Genomic DNA, 24,199 nt, shown 5'->3' on the forward strand with positions numbered 1-24,199 from the left:
AATCATTTTTTTGTACATACAAATAAAAAACGCAACCTTCTTGCTTTAAGCGTTGAAATTTGGCCAATGTAAGTGAAGAACTGCACTGCGAAGAACTAAGTGAGTTTTGGGAAGGTGAATTGGGTATAGTTCAAGCTGCCCCTAAGGCTGAATCTAAAAATACGAGAATATATGAGTTTTACACAGCCAAAAACGTGAAATATTGTACCGAATAGTGCGGGTTGCATACATTTTCCATAAAACCTCGATGCGGCACATGAAGGCGTTGACTAAAAATTCTACCAAAAAATCTGGCACACTTTGCCCACTAAAAGACACCCTATAACCGCTTCGTCGAATCGATTTTCGAAAAGTGTTGAAATTCGGCCCACCCTTTTGTACATTTTTGTTACCGTTATCTAAGTAAATTACCAAAAATAAAAATTTCCAACTTTAGATATGTTTTATGGGGAACTGAAAATATCTTTCCCAAGTTATTTATATGGGACACGTTTACACTCCAAAATTATTGCGCACTTCCTGTAAGCCTACAATGATTTCGTGTTAGCTTTTCGGGGCTAACCCACATTAAAATAGTCAGAAGTGAATGTTTTTAATTTTGAGGGAGTCTAAAGGAGGTAAATAAATTCTCCCATGGGACTTTCTTGCACTTTTAATAGATACTTGGAATACTTGTGTTTTTTAGATACTTGGAATTGGAATAAAAACTTGAAATTCGGTATCCTTGTACGTTTTCTATAGTATTCCAACTGGTATTATGGGGGACTGAAAAATCTTTCCCATGTTCTTTACTGTATACGGAATATCTTCTACATCCCAAATTGTTCAGGCACTTCGGCCAAGATTGGAATGATGAAATTTAGCATGATTGTAGTCTTCCGGGACTAACCCACACTAAAATTTCCAAAAGTGAATGCTTTTAATTTTCAGGGGATCTAAAGGAGGAATGTAGAAATCTCCCATGTTATTTAAATAGGTGTTTTCTTCGGATACAAAATTTTATCTTTTAGGTGGTTAAAATAGGAAGAGAAACATGAAATTCAGTAGAATTGTGGGTTGAAAAGGTGCGATGCCTAGGTCAAGTGAACGGGATTGTCTAGGAGCGAAGCCCCATCTGATCAAATACAGGAAATATTAAGAGTAAATCTATGAAACTCACTCTTGATGCAAAGGCTGATACATAAAGAGATGCAAGGCCGTAGGTCGAGCAAACCGGGGCTCTGGGGACAGTGTCCCTAGCTGGCCAAAAGCTAGTCTAAAAATAAATCCAGGACACACATCCAACTATTTTGACTCAAGGTGAATTATTTCTTCCAAACTTTCTGCAGAACAAACTTCAGTATGTACACTCATGTCCAAAATTATTGTCGCATGTCGATAAATATGTTGCTGTAGGAATACAATTTGATAACGAATTCGTCCGATATTTCTTATAATGTTAGTACCTGTATAATCGGCAAAGACATGTATGTTTCAAATTTCATGTCAAAAGAGCAGTAGATAAGAACAATAAAACACAAATAAAACTTTCTCGTCCATTTAGCAACATTTTGATTAACTCAATGTAATATTCATATTTATAATTTATTTCTTATAAAATTTACCACAAATATACACTTCCCGATTATACACATAGTATCAGTATTAAATATACCCTGCAAAATCATTATCCAATTATATTCTTACAAGAAGACAGTTATAGATATGCGATAATCATTTTGGACATTAGTGTACTTCATACGTTTAACTGTAAGAACAGAAGAATAAATGTAAATGAGAAACATTTGATTCATCTCCGTTTTTCTGGTGGCACCTTTGTCTTTACAAACAAGACATATCTCCAAGATGCGATAGAAAAGTTAAATTCAAGACCAAAGAAGACGGAAAACACAAAATTGATATTCAATAGAATATCTTCGTAAGTCAAGCATTACTGTTGAAAATACAGAATTAGAAAAGCAGAAGATATGCATGGATAGTAACAATAAAGAAGAAACGAGTTACGGGTACTAGGCCTGACATATTGCAAGATGAAATTATGACAGATATACGAAAGTATCTCTTGAGGAAATACGAAGAAACAAGAAAATATAGGAAAGGTCTTCTTATGAAGTGGCATAGCGATATCAAAAAGCACTCCAAATATAATCTGGAAAACAATTAGCTAAGATCGATGGGTGTGTGAAAAAAAAAAGAGTTGGAGAGATCATCAGTAGTGGTTGTCTATTATATATATACGAGGGCTGTCTTAAAAGTATCCGACCTTTGGCCAGAAAAATAGTTGCGAATACCTGACAGATTTGGGACCCTAATCCCCTTAAAGTAGGCCCCTTGTGCTTCCACACACTTAGCCCACCGATCCTTCCACTGCTGGAAACACCGCTGGAAGTCTTCTTTTGGAATGTTGTTCAGCTCCGTCGTCGTGTTCTGCATTATGTCTTCTCTACTCTCAAAACGGGATCCCTTCAGAGGCGTCTTCAATTTTGGAAACAACCAGAAGTCACAAGGAGCCAGGTCTGGAGAGTAGGGAGGTTGGCGAACGGTTGTAATTCCATGTTTGGCTAAGAACGTGTGGATCAATTGGGATGAATGTGCTGGGGCGTTGTCATGATGGACGTGCCAGTTCTCGCTTTCCACATGTCTGGTCTTTTGCGCCGGACTGCGTCACGGAGTCGCCTGAGAACATCTTGATAGTACTCCTTTGTCACTGTTTGTCCTTCCGGTGCGTACTCGTGATGCACAATTCTACGGGCATCGAAGAAAACAGTCAGCAACACCTTGATTTTGCTTCGCACCTGCCGCGCTTTCTTCGGCCTTGGAGAATCGGGATGCTTCCATTGAGACGATTGTTGTTTTGTTTCTGGGTCGTACCCGTACACCCATGACTCATCTCCAGTTATCACGGAATTCAGATACCCAGGATCAGTGTTGGTGGTGTCCAGAAGGTCCTATGCAACGTCAAAACGGGTGTCTTTTTGTTCCTGAGACAACAACTTGGGTACAAATTTAGCAGCCACTCGTTTCATGTTCAAATCTTCACGCAAAATTGCATGTGCAGAATCTTTACTCACTCCAACATCTTCTGCAATCTCCCGCACTGTCAAACGGCGATCTGCCATCACCAAATTTCGCACCCGCTCAACAACAGCTGCATTCCGAGCAGTTTGGGGCCTGCCGCTACGCTGCTCACTCTCGACTGATGTGCGGCCATCTTTGAATCGGTTGAATTATTGTTTAATTTCTGTTACACCCATCGCATCTTCTCCAAACTCCTGCTGAATCTTACGAATTGTTTGGCTTTGAGAATCACCCAGCCTTTGACAGAATTTGATGCAGTATCTTTGCTCAATTCGTTCAGTCATCTTGCGAGAAACACTAAATCCGACGAACACTACCAACAGCACCTCACTTCGCGACCACCAGCTCACAACTGGCACACGCGAACGCGGTGAAAAAATTCAAGCATGCGCATTAAGGTTCCTTCTTCCACCGTGCACGGTGGCGCCGCCTGAGAATCCCTACTTTGCGTGGAAAAAATTAAGGTCGGATACTTTTTAGACAGGCCTCGTATGTATATATATATATATATATATATATATATATATATATATATATATATATATATATATGTGTGTAGGGTGTCCCCATGAAACTTCCATGATTACAAATATTAATTGCATAGAAACTATTAGTGTCAGTGAAAAACGGTTTGCGGCATCTTGAAGAGCAACTCAAACATTTTTTTTTTGTTGTTGATTGTTAATTGTTGTTATTTGTTGCAGGTGTTCATGAACAGAGATGACAACAAGACAAGAGAGAGCGGAATGTGTGGTGTGCTTGGCTGAGACTAAATCACCAATTACCGTGCAAAGGAACTTCAGACGAAAGTACCAACGGAACCCACCAGACGTCAAGATCATTAAAACATGGTTTGAGAAGTTTTCAGCCACGGAGAGAGTCAACCAACAGCCTGGCTTGGGCAAAGCACAGAATTATCGGACCATTTTTCTTCATGGAGCACTCAATAACTGGTTCCGTTTATCTAGACATGCTTGAACACTTTGATTTTCTACAGCTACTCCCTTTGCAACCAAACGTGATATTCCAACAGGATGGTGTACCACCGCACTTGTGTTTAGAGCGAATGTTTCCGCAGCGATGATGAATTGGACGCGATGGACCAACTCATTGGCCACTGCGATCTCCCGACATAACCCCTATCGGGCTATGTCAAAGATAGAGTCTACGCCACACCTGTACGTGATATTCTGCTCTTCGTCACAAAATTGAAGAAGCCATCAACTCGATCACACCAGACATGTTACACAACACATGGCGGGAGATTGAATATCGACTGGACATTCTGAGAGCTACTAACGGGGCCCATATAGAAATGCATATACAGACAAAAAAAAAAAAAAAAAAAAAAAAAAACGTCGTAGATTAACTTGGAAACATTACTATTGCTATACGAATCCATCGAGCAGTTACATCGATTGTTACGCTAAAAAATTATGATAGTGTTAACGTCTATCAACTTTAACTGCCATCTGAAAAGATTCAATGTAACTATTTGTAGATGATCTCTGTGGTTCTTTATCTATGATGTTGCCATATGATACAATTTGCGTCTCCAGACGAGGACCTGAAAGGTATACATTAATATATATTTTCACTTTATTTTGACTTGTAGAATAGTGCTCTGTAGTGTGTGCCTGTGTGTATGTATGTTATTCTGTTTTGATCTGAAATTTACAATTCGTATCTGAAGCATACATTCATTATCCAGATGAGTCACTCCACTAATGTATCTTTATGCAAGTCAATTTCAAAATCCTATCGATTCTAATAGGAATGCAACTATATGGAACACAATTCTGCACGTCAAAGACACTCAAAGTGCATTCTGTCGGTTGTGAAGCCGTTTTTAACTACACTTAACGGTCTTTTTTAGTTAGGTCATTACCAGAGAAAGCCACAATGCCCACTTTAGTCTATATAATAAAAGTATACCAACTTGGAATATCATATTTTCTTCATGGTTAGCTGTTGGTGTTTCCGAATGTGCACATTGTTACATTACACTATAAAGGTAAGTCAACAGTACAATCTCAATTGAAGATACGATAATCTAGTTGACGAGAGTTGTGAAGATAAAGTTTCAATCTTACAAGACTTCAGCACGTACAGAGATGATAGGATCATTCCAACGATCCGGTCTCCAGATTTCTCCTGCGCCCATTTGACACTGGGCCCATTTCAACGAGAGTAAATTCTGGAGATCGAACTTAGACTATTCGATTGATAGGTAAATCCCTTAGTGACTAGAGTACAGCGCATCTCAGGTGCCATTCTATAAATGCTAACAAAAGAAAGGAACAAGGTGTACCTGAGGAATTTCTTCTTTGTTCCAGCTGCCTCTCTGTCTGATTTCGCAGCTGCCAGAACCTTCAGTTTCTGTTGCACGGCCTTCAACTTCGCTTTGATGAAGTCCTTCAACGGAGTCAATTCCACTTTGTCCAGCTTTTGGATCAAATTATTCTGGATTTCTGTCAGGGCATCTTGCCATGCAGCTTCCTAATACATCAACAACAATATTACTTTTAGTGTTATCTAAGATTGTTTTTAGGAAAGAAGAAAAGAAAATTTACTTATTATACAAATAATGTGTTTCTGGAGAATTATATACTTCTCCAGCCTCTCAGAGGGTTACGCCCTCTCTTTGGCAAGTGATTTTCTTTACAAAATATTAGTTTGAAAAGAATGGGATGGTCTAAGGGAAGTTTTATTATTATTGTGATACTTGTGCATCAGTTTTGGAGGGGAGCTATATCATCATTTTATTGTTCTTTATTTATTTATTAGTCATATTTTTATTATAAAGTACATAAAAGAAACGGTGCAATGAAGGTGCCAAATGTGAATACATAACGAATTATATATAACTTAAATAAGGCAAGAAAATGATAGATAAAGGTTACCATACATAGCGAAATAAAAAGTGAAGAAAACAGGTGCAAATGTGCAAGAATATCAAAAATGTATACATAATGCGAGATAGTATTTGAAGATAATGGAAGAAAATGTAAGATAATAGAAATGAAAGATGAAGTGCCAGCACATCACAAACAAATAGAAATTAGTCAGACAGATGCAGGTTAAATTTTCTGTCCCGGGGCGACTCGGGACTAATGATCACAGGGGCGGAAGCTAAGGATCTCTGTGCTACGATGGAAAAACATGAGGAATATGATCATGAATGATATAATGTTAAATGGCATAGATGTCACGTTCGTCCTCTGTGAGGTTTGCATATTGGACATATATGGAAATGAGTACATTTAAAGAAGAATGCTTGTAGCGGTATGCGGCATCAGTGACAGCATTAGAATGAAGAATGTTCAGGAATAGCGGATGACCTGTTTCAATGCGAAAAGTAATGTACCGAATACGGAGTTGTGCAAGATGTTCTGTGAGCCTTGGAAACTTGATGTACTCATATGTGAACCACGTAGGATATGGAAGTTTAAGTCAATGAGCTAGTCGAATAGCATGACGCTCCAATATGCAAAGTTTTTCGTAGAAGGAAGCAGAAGCATTGCACCAGGCAGTATGTCCGAAAGTGAGTATAGGTAGGAGAAATATTGTATAAGTGTGGAGTAAAACATCTGCTTTGAGGCCCCAAGTGGTGCCTGTGAGACGACGTAAAAGATTTAAGCGAATAGTAGCCTTAGCTCTCAGTTTTTGCAAATGTGCATTCCAAGTCAGTTTGGAATCGAAGGCCACGCCCAAGTAGGTAGTAGTGTTGGTAGAGCGTACAATGTACCCATCAACAGTTACTCGTAAGAGTGTGGGGTTTCGGTAAACTCTGGAACTCCTGTTAGGTGGTAGGGAAACCAGCGCTTGCGTTTTGTCGTTGTTAATAGTCAGATGCCATCTCTGGCACCACTTGATGAAATTGTCGAGAGTTGTTTGTAGAGTAAGGCTAATTTGCTAGACAGTGTTGCCAAGTACAAGAAAAGCTGTATCGTCAGCATATTGGAAAGTGAAAACATTTCATGGCACTGTAGGAATGTTGGAAGTGTAAAGAATATATAATAATGGGCTGAGTGCAGATCCCTGGGGAACTCCAGTAACCTGGAAAAAAAGGCCAAGAGAGTGCGTTACCAACTGCAACATACGCAATGTGATTTGTAATGAAAGAGTAGATTACCCTTAGATAGCAGACGGGGAGTTTGAATGACTGCAGTTTTAGAATTAGCCACACTTTATCAAAAGCCTTCTCTAAATCCATTAGAATGAGACAAAATGGAAAGCCTTTGTTAAATTGAATTCCAACTAATACATTATACATGGTTTATAATAAAAATAAAATTAGATCGAGTTTCGACAGTCATTTTTGTTCACGTCAGAAGTGTCGGTAATAATTGGTCAGTAGAGGCAGTTACCCTCCTCCCCTGATATTGCTATATTTTAAAGAACCATTAAATGGTGCCGTGATGGCTCAGTGGTAGAGCGCTCATCTCTGGCGCTTGGGGTCCCCGCTCACATCAAGTGAGTCACTACAAGTTACACCTATACTTGTAGTGGACAAACACCGTGTGCATGGATTCCCCGGGGTTGACCCGTTTCTTCCCGCATTCATCATTTCATGTTTATCATTCATGTAATCATCATCGTCTCACTTAGCCTCCGTATATAATTGTAGGACCTTAAACAAAAGAAAAGAACAAAAAGTAAGAACTATTAACAGTGCTGTGCCGTGGAAAATCAGCGCACGGGGCGAGAACATACGACGGTTTCCCCGTATATACCAGGTTATCGTAAAATAAGTATCGCTGTTCAGAGAACTCTGGAGACGTAACCACTTGACAAAATGCAACCAAACTTGGTAGGGGTACATTTGGGAACATACAGAAGCGATTGGTATAGAAAATAAAATTAGTTCCAAATTTCGCCACCAGGGGTAATAGTGGCGCTGTGCAACACCAAGTAAGTGCAGCGTGGAAGAAAGACGGTACTGGTGATGATAAATTATAAGAAAGGCTGTAATTACCTCTTCTGTGGGTCTCGTGGCATTGATTATCAATTCTATTAATACCCCGTGGACAGTGGCGGATTTAAGAGCTTTTGAGCTGAAGCGTCCCTTTAACATTCTTGGATATCTTACAAAAACGAAGTTAAATGTTAGTCTTTCCTGTCCTCATAAAACGGAAGCTCTCTCCAAGATTCCAGGGAAAGATTAGTGTCAAATCTCGCCTCCAGAGGTTATTGTGTTTCTGTTCAGTGTTAAGTACGGTGAGTATGCTGTGGAAGACAAATGATAGTATTGATATTCAATGAAAGAAAGGCCATAATTATGCTCCCAGTGTGACGCCTGGCATTGATTTGTACTCCTATTAATAACCCCGTGGTGTAGTGATGTGTTATGGGCGATGATGATGATGTGGGGTTCTGCCCATAGGCGTGGTGACGCGTGGTGACTAGTACCGTATGAGATGATGATGACGTTCTAAGAACGTTAACATGGGATCCGACTCACGTGTCTTCATCGAAAATCGAACCCGGGGCCCCTTGAACACAAGGCGAAGAGTGTGCGAAGAAAAAAGAACCAAACATCGGTTCACCATCAATTCACTTTGGGCACATAGTGGCACTCAAATCCTTAACACTGAAACACATGCAGGCGTGAGTAAGCACATGGAGACGTAATTACAGCCTTTCTTACCATTTAGCATCACTAGCATGTCGTTTTTCTTCCACGCTGCACTTACATGGCGTTGTACAGTGCCACAATTACCTCTGGTAGTGAAAATTGTAACTAATTTTGTTTTCTACACCAATCTCTTGTGCATGTTCTCAAATATGCTCCTACCAACTTTGGTTGCATTCTGTCGAGTGGTTACGTCTCCAGAGTTTTCTGAACAGCTATACTTATTTTATGATAACCTGGTATGAGTGAGGTTGATAGACTAGCCGCTGAGCGCCACCATGGTTGACGCGAATCGTAATGAAATTTTCGAAAATAAACTCTGTTTTTCCTTAATTTTGAGCACTTTTAATTACTCTTTCCTTCTATTATATTATGTGCACTTTAGAAGCTGGATTATGTGATACCAAGATTGATATAATCTTGCTCAAGATGGAGACAATATGGGAAGAACTGTGCGTGTCAGCATTAAAGAATTAGACACAAAAGCTTGCCAAGTTTAACGATCATAATTTGCAACAATCAAGGGCATTTTAATGAGTTTTACAACCTATGTAGAAGCTACAACTACATTATGAACGAGATAAGGATAACTCAGCTGCCTCCATTGAGCGTAAGTTTACGTTTGAAACACGCGTTTTTAACTGTCTTCGGTGTATCATGGTTGTTGTAAGTGTTTAAAATATAAGAAGCAACTAGCAAACTTTGTTTTAGAAACCCTAATAGCTCTCACAAGATCATGCCCATTTTTTTAAACATACAGAAAATATGACCAAAACCCAATAAACTAAATGGTTTCTGTTAAGATAAACAGGCAGTAAACTATAATAAAACAAAGGAAATTTTGTGTAATTCCTTTCTCTTTTAACAAAACTAATGGTGATTAGTTCGTAAAAGCAATGAATTGATGAATTGTTACCTGGTCAGTGAGTTTAGACATAGCATCTTCCATTTGGTGTGTGAGGTCGTCGCAGATCAAGTCAAACTGTTCATGTGAGATCTTCCTGTTGACTGCTCCAGCGTCTGCCTTGTCTGCCAGCGCCTCCTCGAGGTCATGTTTATCTGCCTTCATCGCCTTCAGGAGCTCAATCTGTTCCACAAGAGACTGCGAAGCAAATTTCCTCGTCATTAGTCATCAATTTCTCAATACTTAGAAACTAAACAAAACATATTAGAGACTAAGATTGTCTTATATTTAGACCATCGGAAGCTTTGATAAGTTTACCGAATTCTACAATACGAGGTGCTACCCAAAATATCCGAGAATGTCATTGTAAAAATTAGAAAACTATACTTACGTCCTAATGTTTTCCGTTACCTTCAAAGTAGCACCCTCTGGCATGAATGCAACGATCTCAGCGTTGTTTCCACTTTTGGAAGCACTTCTGGAAGACCGCAGGGTGAAAGATGTCCAGAACCAGTTGCGATTCCACTTAGATGTCTTCAATGAAGTCAAAACGTCGCCCTTTCAACGCGAGTTTCATCTTTGGGAACAGGTAGAAGTCGCACGGAGCTAGGTCAGGGGAGAAGGGAAGGTGGGGGACCATTGCCATGTTGTATTTGGCAAGGAATTTCCTCACAACGAGCGAGGTGTGCTTTGTCATGGTGCATCAACCAGTCTTTGGTTTGCTATAGCTCTGGCCGTTTGCTCCGAACATCTTTCCTTAGTCTCTTAAAAACCTCAAGTAAAACTTCCCGTTGACATTCTGACCAGATGGAACAAACTCCTTATGCGCAATTCCTCGAATGTCGAAAAAAACTGATCAGCATCGAGTTGTTGCTGAGAACTTCTCGAGTTTTTTCGGCCTTGGACAGGATGGCATCTTCCATTGTAGTGGTTGCTGGTTCGTTTCAGGGTAGTAACCATAGACCCAAGATTCACCACCTGTAATGACTCTGGATAAGAAGTTTGGATTCTCTCGAACTCTTTGTTGCATCTCAGTGCACGTCTGAATCCTGAGATGTTTTTAGTCGATGCTGAGAAGGCGAGGGACAAACTTCGCTGCAATTCATCTCATGTTCAGTTCATCGGATAGTTGATATGTGCCGTGCGACAGTCGAAGTCTGTTACAAACATCGTGAATTGGCTGCCTTCTGTCTTCGCGAATCACATCACGCACTTTCATGATCATTTCCGGTTCACGATCGACCAGAATGTTCGTCATCTTCCACAGATTCGCGGCCTTCCTTGAAACGCTTGAACCACTCAAATGGTCTTGCTTCACTCAGTGCACTATCACCAAATGCCTCTTTCAGCATGCTGTAGGTTTCGGCTGCAGTTTTCTTCAACTTGACACAGAGCTTAATGCAAATCCGTTGCTCTTTAACGTCAGCCATTTGACAAATCACAGAAACATTGAAAATTCTGACATGCACTTAAAGATGACGCAACTTTGTGGTGAAGTAGCTAATATATGTACCCCGAGACAACTAGCGGCAGAAAGTCGTACTGCTACTGATTTGTACGGTAAAAAATAATCTCGAATATTTTGGATAGCACCTCGTATTATCGGCGTCTTTTTAACGGAAAGAAATCTTGTCCAGAGATGAAATATATACAAATTGATACACTTTGTTGAGCTGAGAAAAATGATACCCACTACAGTAAAATCTTATGCGTAGTTTTTGAGAGAATCAAGTAAAAAAATTTATAAACTTAAAAATTGATGCGGTATGAGAACCATACCAGTTCTAGAGGTGAAACTCATACTAAAATATACCTTCACGAAGCTCTTCATTATGGCACTAGCAGGATGACAGTACATAGTACAGTTAACCCTTTTGGGATTTTTAAGGTAAATTTTAGACTTTCAGTCAAGCAGATACTGCGTCATCACTATTTATTCTAGAATTTTGGTTTGTACCTCATTCTCTTCAGAATAAGGCAACCTTCTGAACGGTATCATTTACATGTCCGTATCGTATACCTGAAAAAGGGAATTCGAGGAAATTGGGATTTTTTTCTTAAAAAAAAACCCTTTTTCAAAAGTTATCTGGACAGTCCCAGTGTTAACGTACAGATCTGAAAATCAACTGAAAAATACTAAGTGATGTACGCAATGCGTGTGCAAAATATCAATCTGATATCTTGAAAACTAAGGAGGAGAAAATTATTTACCAATGTGCAGTGAATATTCCAAAAATAACCAAGAAGTCCACAAAAATAGAACGTACACGTATGAATTGTTTCAAAACGCTCATTTGACATATATTACTGTTGGATTTTTTATTTTTAAGTCGTACATGCATGCATTGCAAAACAGATCACATGTGCTTTGAGAAAGAGCTCGTTAAGTTAGTGAGGGGTCATGACGTCATCTATTTGGTCTTCAAGAGTACAACGTAAAAAGCTTATTTTGTTAAGAGGAGGGTACAGAAGAAGGATGAAAGGAGCCATAATACGTGTACTTTGATGGCCATGTCGACGACATATACAGGGTGGTAGGTAACTCCACCGAAAAACTTCGAGAGATGATTCCTTATATGAAATGAAAGAAAAAAAGTTCTAATAAACATAGGTCGAAAAACATCTCCTTTCAGAGTTATGAACCGCCGAAAATTCGAAAAATAACGTTTCGAAACGCCATGCCTTAGAAACTATAGGACCTATCCCAAGAGGTTTAAGGAATTACACAGGAACTAGTATGCGATCTATCTAAATATCCATGTTTTACCATCCCCCGTTATCGGCGAAACGAACGCGCTATTAGTATTTAAAGGAGTATCCCTGTACCTTAACTTCCTTTTTACAGTTCATTTCACCAATAACAGACCATGGTAGAGCATAGATATTTAGATAGAGCGCATACTAGTTCCTCTGTAACTCCTTAAACCGCTTGGGATCGGTCCTGTAGTTTCTAAGACAGGGCGTTTCGAAACGTGAATTTTCGGCGGTTCATATTTGAAAGGAGACGTTTTACGACCCATATTTATAAGAACTTTTTCTCTTTCATTTCATATAAGGAATCACTTCCCAAAGTTTTTCGGTGGAGTTACCTACCACCCTGTATATGTGTTCCTCGAACCCATAATACCTTTTAGAGAACATTTGCGAGAGAACAAAGAAGCATTTTGTGTTGTAATTTTGAAGGCCAAACAGACGACTCATGAATAGCAACCAGCAACTTGACGATCTCTTTCTCAAAACATATGTGACCTGTTCCGCAATGCATGTACGACTGAACAATAAAAAAAGTCCAGCAGTAAGAGATGTTTAAGAGACTTGAGATTGTTTTCTGGTTCTTCTCGAAGTTTAAAATGGACTTCGCAACTTGTGGGCATCACTATTAACTATGATGTTGTCCAAAGATAAAACACACAAAATCGATAGATCACATCGAGATTAGCAAAATTACATAGAGTACTTGAAGGTGGTTTCTCAATTCTCATGCGCGGTTTTTGAGAAAATCCAGAAAAACTACTTTTATGGCGCTGAAAAATATACCGTTCGATGGCAATCTCATACAATTACTAACTTTTATTCTGCTGGTGTAGTCCTTTATTATTAATTTATGTACTGTACTGTACAAGAAAAATAGGAACAATTTATTAGTAAACTATATATATTGTTGTTTGGTTTCTCCGAATAGTGACGCACATACTACTTCTAAATGTCTAATGTAATGGAGGTAAATAGGAGTGAACTTTCACTTACAATGACGTTCTTTTGTCGCTCCTCGTGTTCGTCCATTAAGCGATTGATAGTTGTTCTAAAGTTGTCTACTTCCGCCTGCATCATTTGAATCTTGGTTAGAACATCACCCAAGCCAGCCGTATCCTGAAATGTATTCAACAAGTAATATTAGATTTCAACTGCAAGTACTACTATTACATTTCACAACACAATCTCTTACATGAAATTATTACAAACGAAGACAAGTCCGTAAAATTATAAATGGCTACGTAAGAAAAGAAACCCCAGTTTTCTCCAAGTGAACTTTGTGGTGGACAAGCACCGTGTGCGTGCGATTTTTCGGGTTTCTCACGTTTCCTCCCACTTTTTAATGAATATTTTTATCCATTGTACGTCAAACAGAAACAAAACTTGCAATGGTTGGCCCCTCAATCAACTTTATTTCTCGCCGCAGGAAAACCGATAAAACAAGCGGGAGCAACTACTTTTTGTTAAGACGTTTGGTTCACCAAAACTCCATTTATATTGTAACTGTACGAGTTTTAAGCAATATTTTATTTTGAATACTTTATCGAAGGTTTTGGATGTGTTGCCTTTTAGTAGTTTCTGTTTTCCTATAATGCTACCACCTGGTGAGGAAAAGTCGAGTTAAAGAAGAAGAAGAAGAAGAAGAGAGGAAGTAAAAACCTCTCTGAAATTCCAATTTGTTTGTTTGCGTGAATGGTGAGAATGATTATCAAAAGAGCTGAGAATTGAGACTAGGCTATGCTAGTGCTGAACTTAATCTCGACACCGAAAAGTAATCTATTTTAATTCACGAACATAGAAAAATAATAATAGTTATATCAAGTGCATCGTACATGAAGAATAAAAGTAGATAGTTGCAGTTTTTAATTTTTTTTTTTTTTTTTTTAGAAATCAATGTTTGATTTTTCCCAATGACGGAGTAATTAGTACTGGACCCGTGTTTTATCAGTGAAAGTAGACAGGCAAAAACTTTTGGCGGACTCTGATAAGAAGTGTGCCATGGACCGTCACAGAAGCTAGTCACGTGGTGCGCAGCCCCTGAAGAAAACTGGTTTGCTAGTAAGTAAGAAAAACTTTAACAGAATTACTTCTACAAACAAACTTATCCAAATTAGTCTTCAAGAACAAAGTATTGCAAAGTTCAGTTGCAGTGAAAGTGTAAAACTAAATATGAACTCCATATGCTTAAAACTGCCATACGCTAGATCGTGCTGAAATGCAATAGAGGCTACTTCACAAAGATAAGTGAGAAAATATTGTAAACTTTTGTGTATCTTATTCAGGTACATTAAATCTTCTTGCCAATAAAAACATAAAGGAATAGTGCTTTAATTTAAAACCATTGTAAGTGAAATGTAAATTCAAAGTAGTACTAAAGCCTGTGACAAACATCTTGGCATTTCAGCTAAACGAATAAAACGCAAGCTCTGAAGCGACGTTGCCGAGTGAGAAAGAGGTGTGGCTATGGCTTGGCTAAGCAGAACTACAGCGCGATCAGGTGACAGGGGTGAGTGTGTACAAAATAAATGTGGCAATACCGCAGCCCTCTCAGTTGCTAGCAGCATTTAAAGGGAACTTGGAGCGCCGCCTTCAAATGCCAAGATGTTTGTCACGCGTTTAGTACACGGTATTTGAAAATTTTAAGAGTAGATTAGAATAGGCGATGATATTACCTATTCTTATCAAACTAACCATTAAACTATCTTGCAGATGCTGAGTCTCTTATCTTGGGCGTTTAGTGTTGAGTTTACTGTTTGGAACCTCATCAGTGAATGAGAACCCGCGGGGATGAACACACCTTACTAGCTCACTGACATTGTAGTGCAAGGCTAAGTTGTCAACGAGTAAGCTAACGGGCGGCCCCACCTAGTGTTCTCTGAGTGATGACGTAAACTCTCTATGTTTCTCATGGAGATAAACGAACCCATACACCAATAATATAATGCCGTTGCCAAAGAGGCATTCAACAAGAAAAAGTCACTCCTAACTATAATAGGCTTAACATTGGACTGAGAAAGAAGGTAGTTAAGTACTATACAGTATATGGTATATGGGACTATATCGTTCGAAGACTGTCTTTATGGAAGTTAGAGAAGAAATACTTAGAGAGCTTCGAAATACGATGCTGGGGGAATATGAAGAAGATAAATTGGACAAAGAGAGGGACAAACGAAGATGTTTTAAAACGGGTAGGAGCGAAGAGGATTCTTTTAATTAACATCTTTCGTAGGAAGGCCAATTGGATGGGACACATCTTGAGAAGAAATTGCCTTCTACAGAACGCCATAGAAGCAAAGATGGAAGGAGGGTGAGGAGCAGGAAGAACACAAGTAATCGATGACTTCAAAAATAAAGTAAATATTGGGAGTGGAGGAAACTGAAGATGGAGAAACGTGGAAGAAATATTTTCAGATCTTAACCTGAGTAAACAAAGAAAATCATATTAATCCCTGGACCTTCCAACACGCAGAATATTATTATTATTATTATTATTATTATTATTATTATTATTATTATTATTATTATTATTATTATTATTATTATTATTATTATAACGAAACAAAAATATTTATATCTACTATATTCCTGTGCATATTGTTCATTATATTTATTAATCTATTGTAAACACTTCATTTGCTGTATTAAACACGTTTAATAAACACGACAGATAAATTCCATCGCGAGAAGGGGCAGGAAATGTTCACGGCAGACGAGCCTGCATTTGTCCCGTATGGCTACGCCCTTGACCCGTTTCATCAACCGTTGGTGTATTGACGTTTTCCAGTATCTTTTGGATGAAACCCAAGTCAGCTAATCTAACTCTTAAATATCTGCAAGTATATCTAAGTAGTTTACCTGTCCATAGACATCTGATCCAAACATGACGCCAGCATTGACTTTCTCCAAAATTTGTCCCACGTCGTTCTCCAGGTTATCAATTTGCTTCTGGAAGTTATCCATCTGCGACGTGAGAGCTTCGTTCATTCCCTGAAGGAAAGGCACCTGCGCTGACTTCTTCTTCTTCTTCTTCTTGGATTTTTTCGTAGGCTCTTCCTCACCACTTATCGCTCCAGCCGCTTCTTCCCTTGCACCTCCACCTCGTCTCGTCTCGTCTTTACTTGCAGTCTCGCCTTTACCTGCTCCTTTACCTGCTCCTTTACTTTCGCCTTTACCTGCTCCTTTAGTCTCTTCTTTACCTGCTCCTTTACTTTCGCCTTTACCTGCTCCTTTACTCTCGCCTTTACCTGCTCCTTTACTCTCGCCTTTACCTGCTCCTTTACTCTCGCGTCTACTTGCACCTTTACTTTCGCGTCTACCTGCACCTCCAGTTGCACCCTCACCTTCATATTCATCTTCATCTTCATCTTCCCCTTCACCTTCAGTTTCACCTTCACTTTCACCTCCTCCAAGGCCAAGCTGCAACCAACAAAGCATTTTAATTAACAATGCTTACTCTACAGAAACAAGAATAAAACATTGTTAATAGACATTTCTAAAGATAAGTATATATACACAAAGTGGGATAAAAAAGTAGCCGCAACCACACCCATTAAATGATATAAATAACTTATTTAATATTCTTTGCTGGAATGCTTAAGTTGTTTTAGCATGTTTAATATTAAATTGTTATGTTAACGTTGATTTTTTTAAAAATTGTTTCAGTCTTGAAGAGTTGTGAAGCAACCAGATTTCTGTGCTTGTTTGTAATATTGTGGACGTGTTTTAACTAATCTGTGTTAGGATCCACATTATATGAAAAGTTTTATCATCGGACCCTATTTTATCGAAGAGAAATATGGTAACACAACAAACGTAACAGTTAAGCGATTCAAAGGGTGGATCATAGTCCGCTTTAATCAGATTTGCATAAAATTTATGATCTTAATGATCTTGACTTCAATCAGCAATTTTTCAACAAGACGGAGCCACCGCAAATATAGGCCAGGGGCATAATATAGTGTTAGAAGAAACTGTCTTCGAATTTATTTGTTTCCAGAGGAACTGACTTTCCTCCTAGTGATCTAGAGTTAATGATATATATGATTGATGCTTTCATGTTAAAAGACAAATGCTTCACGCTTATTCCACGAACTGTGGAAGATCTTGGTAAGAAGATTTAATTGACGATATATCTCCTGAACAATGTTCCTGTATATTGTCAGCAATCATAGAGGCATGGAATATATAATTGTCTATGACGTACGGTATGTAGGGCATGTCATTGCGCAATAACCACAAATAAACTAAGGGTAATAAGTTTCGGTTACTTTCCATTACTTACTCTGTATAGGAGCTGCACTGATAACATCTGAGCCCAGTGAACTCAGTTTTGCAAAGTAGTGGTGACAAATGTGGTTACCAACGTCTATTTAAATATCAATAAGAAGCAACATAGTTTTACTGACTAAGAAAAACAGAGGGGGAAGAGATTTCGAAGAAACCAGTGAAAAGGATGGCATTTGTTTCAAAGAAAGTAAGAATGTTTTGGGTGAGGCTACTCTACCTTATCTCCAACGTCTGGGATTTAATGGAAATTTTAAGGTAACTTCAGGAACTTATATTTTCTCTAAGCAGAACAAAACTGTTCTAAAATGAACTTTTGCTGGAGACTGTACTTATAAACGCGTGATATGCAGGTGTGGAGTGCAAAGATATGTCAATATATCATCAGGTCTTTCCTCTAAGGACACGTATAAAAAGTCTATATCAATATACTATACATGATACTCCACCATTCCGGATATATGTAGATTATTTGAGATCATGTTCACTGGAGACGCGCATGAAGGAGGAAATATGTCCAAGTCACGTTTGGGTCTTGACCTTTTAATTTTCACGGCGAAATTACTGTATAATACATTATCATTTCTGTAATTTTCTTGCATTGTATGTTATGTAGTTTATTAGTGGGCACTAAATTGTCTCCAGATCATAGAATAAATGAATTTCGCCATACACTTTGCTGTAAATATCATTACAAGAAGATCATTACCGGTTCGCTCCAAACATCAGGACTGAACTTAGTAATATTTGGCTTATAATTTTACGTGATAGAATAGTGTTGGGGAAACGTGCTGGACTTGTGAATAATACAGTTAATCAACATAGGTTCAAATCCTTTTCAAGTCAAAGTATTTTTTCCAAAGCAATTGTGAAGAATCGAAGAGCGACTGGACTTCTCATACTAAACGAACAATCCTTAAGAAGGTGGAAGTAAAAACCTGTATCGTGATAGAGAAGATTTACGATTCTTGATTTCGAAATTGCAAGAGAATTATCAGGACATTCGAAACACTTTATTAATCTGCAGTATACACTTGTCGTGTAATCTTTCTCAGAAACACTACACCAGTTGTTAAACAAACTTTGGGTAGAGCAATCGTTGGTGTAGTGGTATCGTGCTATACTTCGTAATAGAAAATCTTGGTTCGATTCCTAGTCAGGTAGTATGTTTTTCGTATAAAATAATGGGTGCAAACAGATATCCACAATAAACAAAATCGAGACTGGTATTCGGCACAGATAAATCTTCGGAGATGACCAGAAAATTATTTTTCTCCTTTAATTTTTATTAAGAAACGAATTTCTAAATATTTTTCATTGTCCTGGGTTTGTTTAGGTTACCTTACCACCTGGCGTGCCGTGTATTGTTTTTTAGTTGGAATAACATTCTATTTCAGTAGAAAAAAATCAATGTGTATAAACAAGACTGTTTCATACTGTATGAATAAAACTAGCTGTAAGAAGAAATAACTGAATAGGAATCTGGTAGAGTGTATTTATATAGCTTAATATTGTGGTCTCAATATGGTCCCTTATCCCAAAACTTGTGATTGTTTGCACATGTCACTCTTGAGGAGAGGGGAGTTGTGTGAATCACAATGTTTTGGCATTCGGGATAAGATTGATATGTGGTGCGGATCTGGGAACCTTAGGTGAACGAATAGTTTATTATAATGCTTGCAATAATCAGCGTGATGTTTTATAGCTGTTTGTATTAGGCATTCTTATTATGTAAGCGTCTATTTGTCATCTCGTCGATTTGAAGGGACGCATCTCACTCTCAGTTCCGGGAGCATTTCTCTCTGTGTGTGTGTGTGTGTGCGTATATAGATAGCGGGAGAGAGAGAAACTTTTGAACTGAGGGTGGTTTTCGTCTCAGAGGGTGATGATCTGCAAAACCGCATAGAAATTTTGCGGCATTTATGAAAAAATGGTCTCTGCAATAGGCATTTTTATCAAGAAGTTTGCCTATTGTAGGGACTCACATGTTCGAAAATTGGAAAAATTTCGTTTTTTTCGATCACAATCCTTTATCGTTTTCATTGTTTCACTTCTCTAATAAATGTCCTGGAATTTTAACCTCGCTTTCACTTAACATATTAAACGAGTAATACGCTCTCTTTTATCACCTGTCATATGTTGTAAGCATTATTAACAAATATAAAAAATACTCCTGGAAGTGGATTCGAACTGACGTCCTTTGGATTTATAATCTAGCGTCTTAACCACTTCACCAAGATCACTGCTTGGTAAGTATTTAGTTGTTGGCATATTTTTCGCATTTGTATTTTATGTTCCCACTTCGAAAATTTTTACTCTTTTTTCTTCGTTTATCAGATGTTTCTGGATTTCTCTTTCGGTGTCATCCTTTAGTTACACCATGCACTATTCGTATTTCCAGTTTGTGCCCCTCTTCAATGTTTTATTCAGATTAGGCTTTTCTCCTTTCTCTTCACTACACTTTTGATTGATTTAATTCTCATATTCTCCACGGTTAGAGCGCAGGAATGCCAGACTCAAAAAGAGATGTGCATTTATTTTTCTGACAAAGAGTACTATTAATCATTTCTATCGTTTTTTCTGCTTTTTTTTTTTTTTAAATCAAGTTTAAGACAAAATTTGATTCTTACTCTCTGTTCTATTTTCATATTTGTGACAATACGCTGCACAAAGTTTTACTTGAAATACTAGAGGTTGTCCAACATACGAGGGGGGACCCAAAAAAAACGGGAATTGTGCTGCAGTGGGGAGGGAGAGTGGGGGAACCCATTGTTGTACCAATTGTCCGTTACGATCACGTAACATGCGTCAGTGTGCGAAGTTGTGTCCCTGTGAGTGCATCGGTTCGCTCTTGAGAGTTTGTTTAGTAAACCAACTTTTTCCAGTTCGGCGAAAACGTGATGGCAGATTATCGAGGCGGCTGTGAAATTTGGCTTCCTGTTGGGGAAATCGGCCGCGGAAACTACTGTAATGCTGAAGACTGCTTATGGGGATGCTGCCCTAAGCAAAACCAGAGTATGCGAGTGGTTTGCACGTTTTAAAAATGGAGAACTGTCAATTGAAGACCAACCCCGTTCAGAACGCCCCTCAACGGCAAGAACTGACGAAAACGTCGAAAATATCAATGCCCTCGTTCGTGAAGACCGTCGCCGAACCATTAATCAACTCTGTGAGATGTCTGAAATATCGTGGAGTTCAATTCAGAGGATTTTATCAGAAGATTTGCACATGAGAAGGGTTGCAGCCAAATTTGTCCCTCGCCTTCTCACAGACGAGCAAAAGGAGCGTCGACTTGAGGCATGTGTTGAACTTCAAAATCAGCTCAAAGAGGACCCTGACTTTTTTGCCAAGGTGATTACTGATGATGAATCGTGGTGCTATGGCTATGACTCCGAATCAAAGCAGCAATCAAGCCAGTGGAGGAGGTTTTGCCACTGTGGAGGAGGTAAAACAAAAATCGCTGGAGGTCATAAAGAAGATCCCGATAAGTGATTTTCAAAACTGTTTTGAACAATGGAAGGATCGTTTGCAGAAATGCGTTGCGGTCCATGGACAATACTTTGAAGGTGATGAAAATTTGGTGTAAAAATATTGAGAAATAAAGAAGTTACGACGAATTTCCCGTTTTTTTAGGGTCCCCCCTCGTACAATGCAACCCGGAGTTTGGGATAGCAGAACTTTTGAATCTGAAGTAATACACAAATAATGGTTATACCAAAATTAAGCTTTGTTCATTCATATATTTTTAAACTAGGAAGCAACGATTGAAGTACACTAGGAACCACATAGTGTTGCCAGATGTAACCGAAGATGTAAATCAATTTTTTTACAAGTCACGAAAATTGACTCATAACTCATACGTATGGATGTTCTGTCGTTAATTTTCAGTTTGTATAGTTGGAGTAGCTTAGAAGCTATGGAATGGAGTTGAGTTGAGTTTGAGTTTATCGTCCCCTTCAGCAGCAAGGCTATATGAGACGTGGACCTACTGATTAACGTGGAATCCGAACCACATGAGCTCCCGCCGGGAATCGAACCCGGGTCCCCCGCGCCAAAGGCGCGTACGCTAACCGCTTAGCCACAGAGGAGCTCAACTATGGAATGGAATAAAGAATTTTTTCATTTCCACCGATATCTAATCGGATGAGGCCTCTGTAAGGGGTTACTAGGGAAAAAGTTGTTTTCATAAATTAACATTCTGAATTGGCAATAGTGCTGATGTTTCAGTGCATCAAAAGATGTGTTAAGAATCTGTCTAAACTAAACGCAATGTTAACTTGAGAGCCGAATCACAAGCGCATTAGTACATGTTGGCGCGCGAACCTTTTCGCAGGGAAGCCTTTGTATGTGTGTGTGTGTGTTTTGGTTGGCTTCTCATTCGCCAGGGTTTCAACTGGCGCTGCTCTGGGTCTCAGCTGATATGCGCGGAGCGGTGATTTCTCGTTCTTTTCCTGCCGCTACGAAAACTGTTTCTTGGTTTATTTGTTTATAATAATTCATGAAGACACGACAATAGTAATAAATATATTGGAAATTCGCATGTGATGTATTTGCAATCCTCACAATTAAAACTCGAGAGCATGAAAACTATTTTGATTATTCATTTCAATTGATTAAGGTAAGAAAAGATAAGAAATGAAGTTACTCTCATATATCTACCTGGAAAAGGTCAATCATAAACAGAAACACACAAGCAGCCACCCTCCCACACAATAAATTAAAAATACGATTTTTTCCCCTTAAAGCACAGCAACTCTACATTAGCAATGAGTAAACCAGCTGCGAACCGGCAACAACCATATCAACAATTTCTTCAACAGTTTTGTCTGCATATTTTTCTCTTAGTCGAGAGTACAGAATGTTGACAATTTACTTTGCTTAACTTTAAAGAGGTTTGTTTCCCTTCCTCGTGTTTGCGATAACACTGAGAAGATAATTCGCATTCATTCATGATTTTAATTTCGCGCTTAACACTCTCCATGGTTTCAGTTTCACTACACCCACGTACCCACACTAACGCACGCGCGAAGACGATATTTGGCAGAGCAGTGTTACTCTCTGCACAAAAGTTGCAGAAGTTATGTGAGTCCCGTTCTTTCTTTTGTTTCATTTATCAGCAGGTATAGAAGTTTCTTACGGGGTAGCAACTCTATTTAATTTATATATCATATAAAAATATTAAGCCATTTCCTATCCATTGTGGAGGATTTCTAACATTGATCAATTAACTAATTTTACTGGTCTTCTGTTTTTTGATATAAGATTTTTCAAGTTTATAATCTTGCAACACTTGCAAGAGACTCGCATCTTAGCTGCCGGCTTTTCACTTCTTTCTTTCCTTCTCTCTTTCCAATTCTGAGTCGTGACGTCATTTTCATAACCCGTTACTAATAAATCTAATATCTTTTATTTTAAATATTGTGTCTGTATTAACATTTTTATATACTTGAACTCAATTAGCTCTTTGAATTGATCTCCTAAGTAATGTTTTACGTGTATAACGTGAAGAACTATGTAACATGCGCGAAGTCGCCCGAATTGAAGTTGCGTATCTCGGCTATCAGGATAAGGTCGCGGCGAGTATAGTTAACTTACACTGCTGCTGCGGCTAAACAACGAGCTCTCCACAGCACGTTCGTTAGATATTACACTAAATCCCATTTACTCCGCCAGGTACCGCCATCGATCACGTAGTATTGTTGCCAATCACGAAATTTCGTATCAGGGTTGCCACACTCGAGATTCGCGATGATGCCAAACACGGGTCTGAATTATGCTAGATTTTTGTAAATTATGCCAGATTTTCAAACTATTTTTCCTAACTAATTATAAAGATCCACCCCTACTTATCTTCATTATTTTAATGAAGTGTTTTAACTGTATTCATATACAAAGCTAATATGACGCTGTCATGGCACATTATAGGATTTAGATTTCTGGGTTTTCGGCATCTAAGGCCATTTAGCCCTTCACGTTTTGAGAAATGACGTCCGGAGAGGAAGGTCGAATTTATATTTTGCGAATGGATAACATTTTAAGAAATATACACAAAATATCCCGCTTCCGACACAGCCCTCTGACGCTCATATCCCTGCCCTCTCAAGCTGTAAATTGAAAGGGACAGAAACATTTAAGATAACCACACATTCAGGATTTAGTTGACAATAATAAAACTATGGGTAAGTAAACATGTTTCGCAGAGTCACGTTTTGTTATCTTTGAACATTTCTCTGAATTCAACAATAAATTACAACCGCGGAAATACTGGTTTCATTGCTCCAACCATCGCTTTAACTAAAAAGAATAATTCCCGACGGTCCTTGAACCATCTAAATTTTCGCTCTTATTTTGTTCTCCATAGGTAAGAGTGAAATTATGCTAGATTCGGCCAAGATGCTAGATGCTAAATGCATGTGAATTATGCTAGATCTAGCACCAAGATGCTAGATATGGCTTCACTGTTTCGTATACAGACTGCATAAGTGTCTATTAATACTATATTTAGAGGCTCAAAAGTAAATGTAAGTTTTTTGTATGTTTTATCA

At 38.5% G+C, this 24,199-nt stretch overlaps 1 protein-coding gene across 2 annotated transcripts in view; it reads right to left on the bottom strand.

Annotated features, from left to right (window-relative positions):
* LOC145664990 (uncharacterized) overlaps positions 1-24,199 on the bottom strand; it is a 111,569-nt gene that overhangs the window by 19,097 nt on the left and 68,273 nt on the right. Inside the window, exons 8-12 of one of the 2 annotated variants that reach the window (XM_081732167.1) lie at positions 16,568-16,787; positions 16,227-16,507; positions 13,365-13,487; positions 9,630-9,815; positions 5,390-5,577 (exon numbers count right to left, since the gene is read on the bottom strand). In XM_081732167.1, the coding sequence (XP_081588293.1) occupies positions 5,390-5,577; positions 9,630-9,815; positions 13,365-13,487; positions 16,227-16,507; positions 16,568-16,787 (998 nt within the window). Of the gene's footprint in view, positions 1-5,389; positions 5,578-9,629; positions 9,816-13,364; positions 13,488-16,226; positions 16,788-24,199 lie in introns of both variants that reach the window. The other variant, XM_081732166.1, reaches the window with a different exon arrangement.

This window comes from Thermobia domestica, chromosome 11, assembly GCF_964235325.1.
Source record: "Thermobia domestica chromosome 11, izTheDome1.hap1.1, whole genome shotgun sequence".
In the NCBI taxonomy this organism is placed as follows: Eukaryota; Metazoa; Arthropoda; class Insecta; order Zygentoma; family Lepismatidae; genus Thermobia; species Thermobia domestica.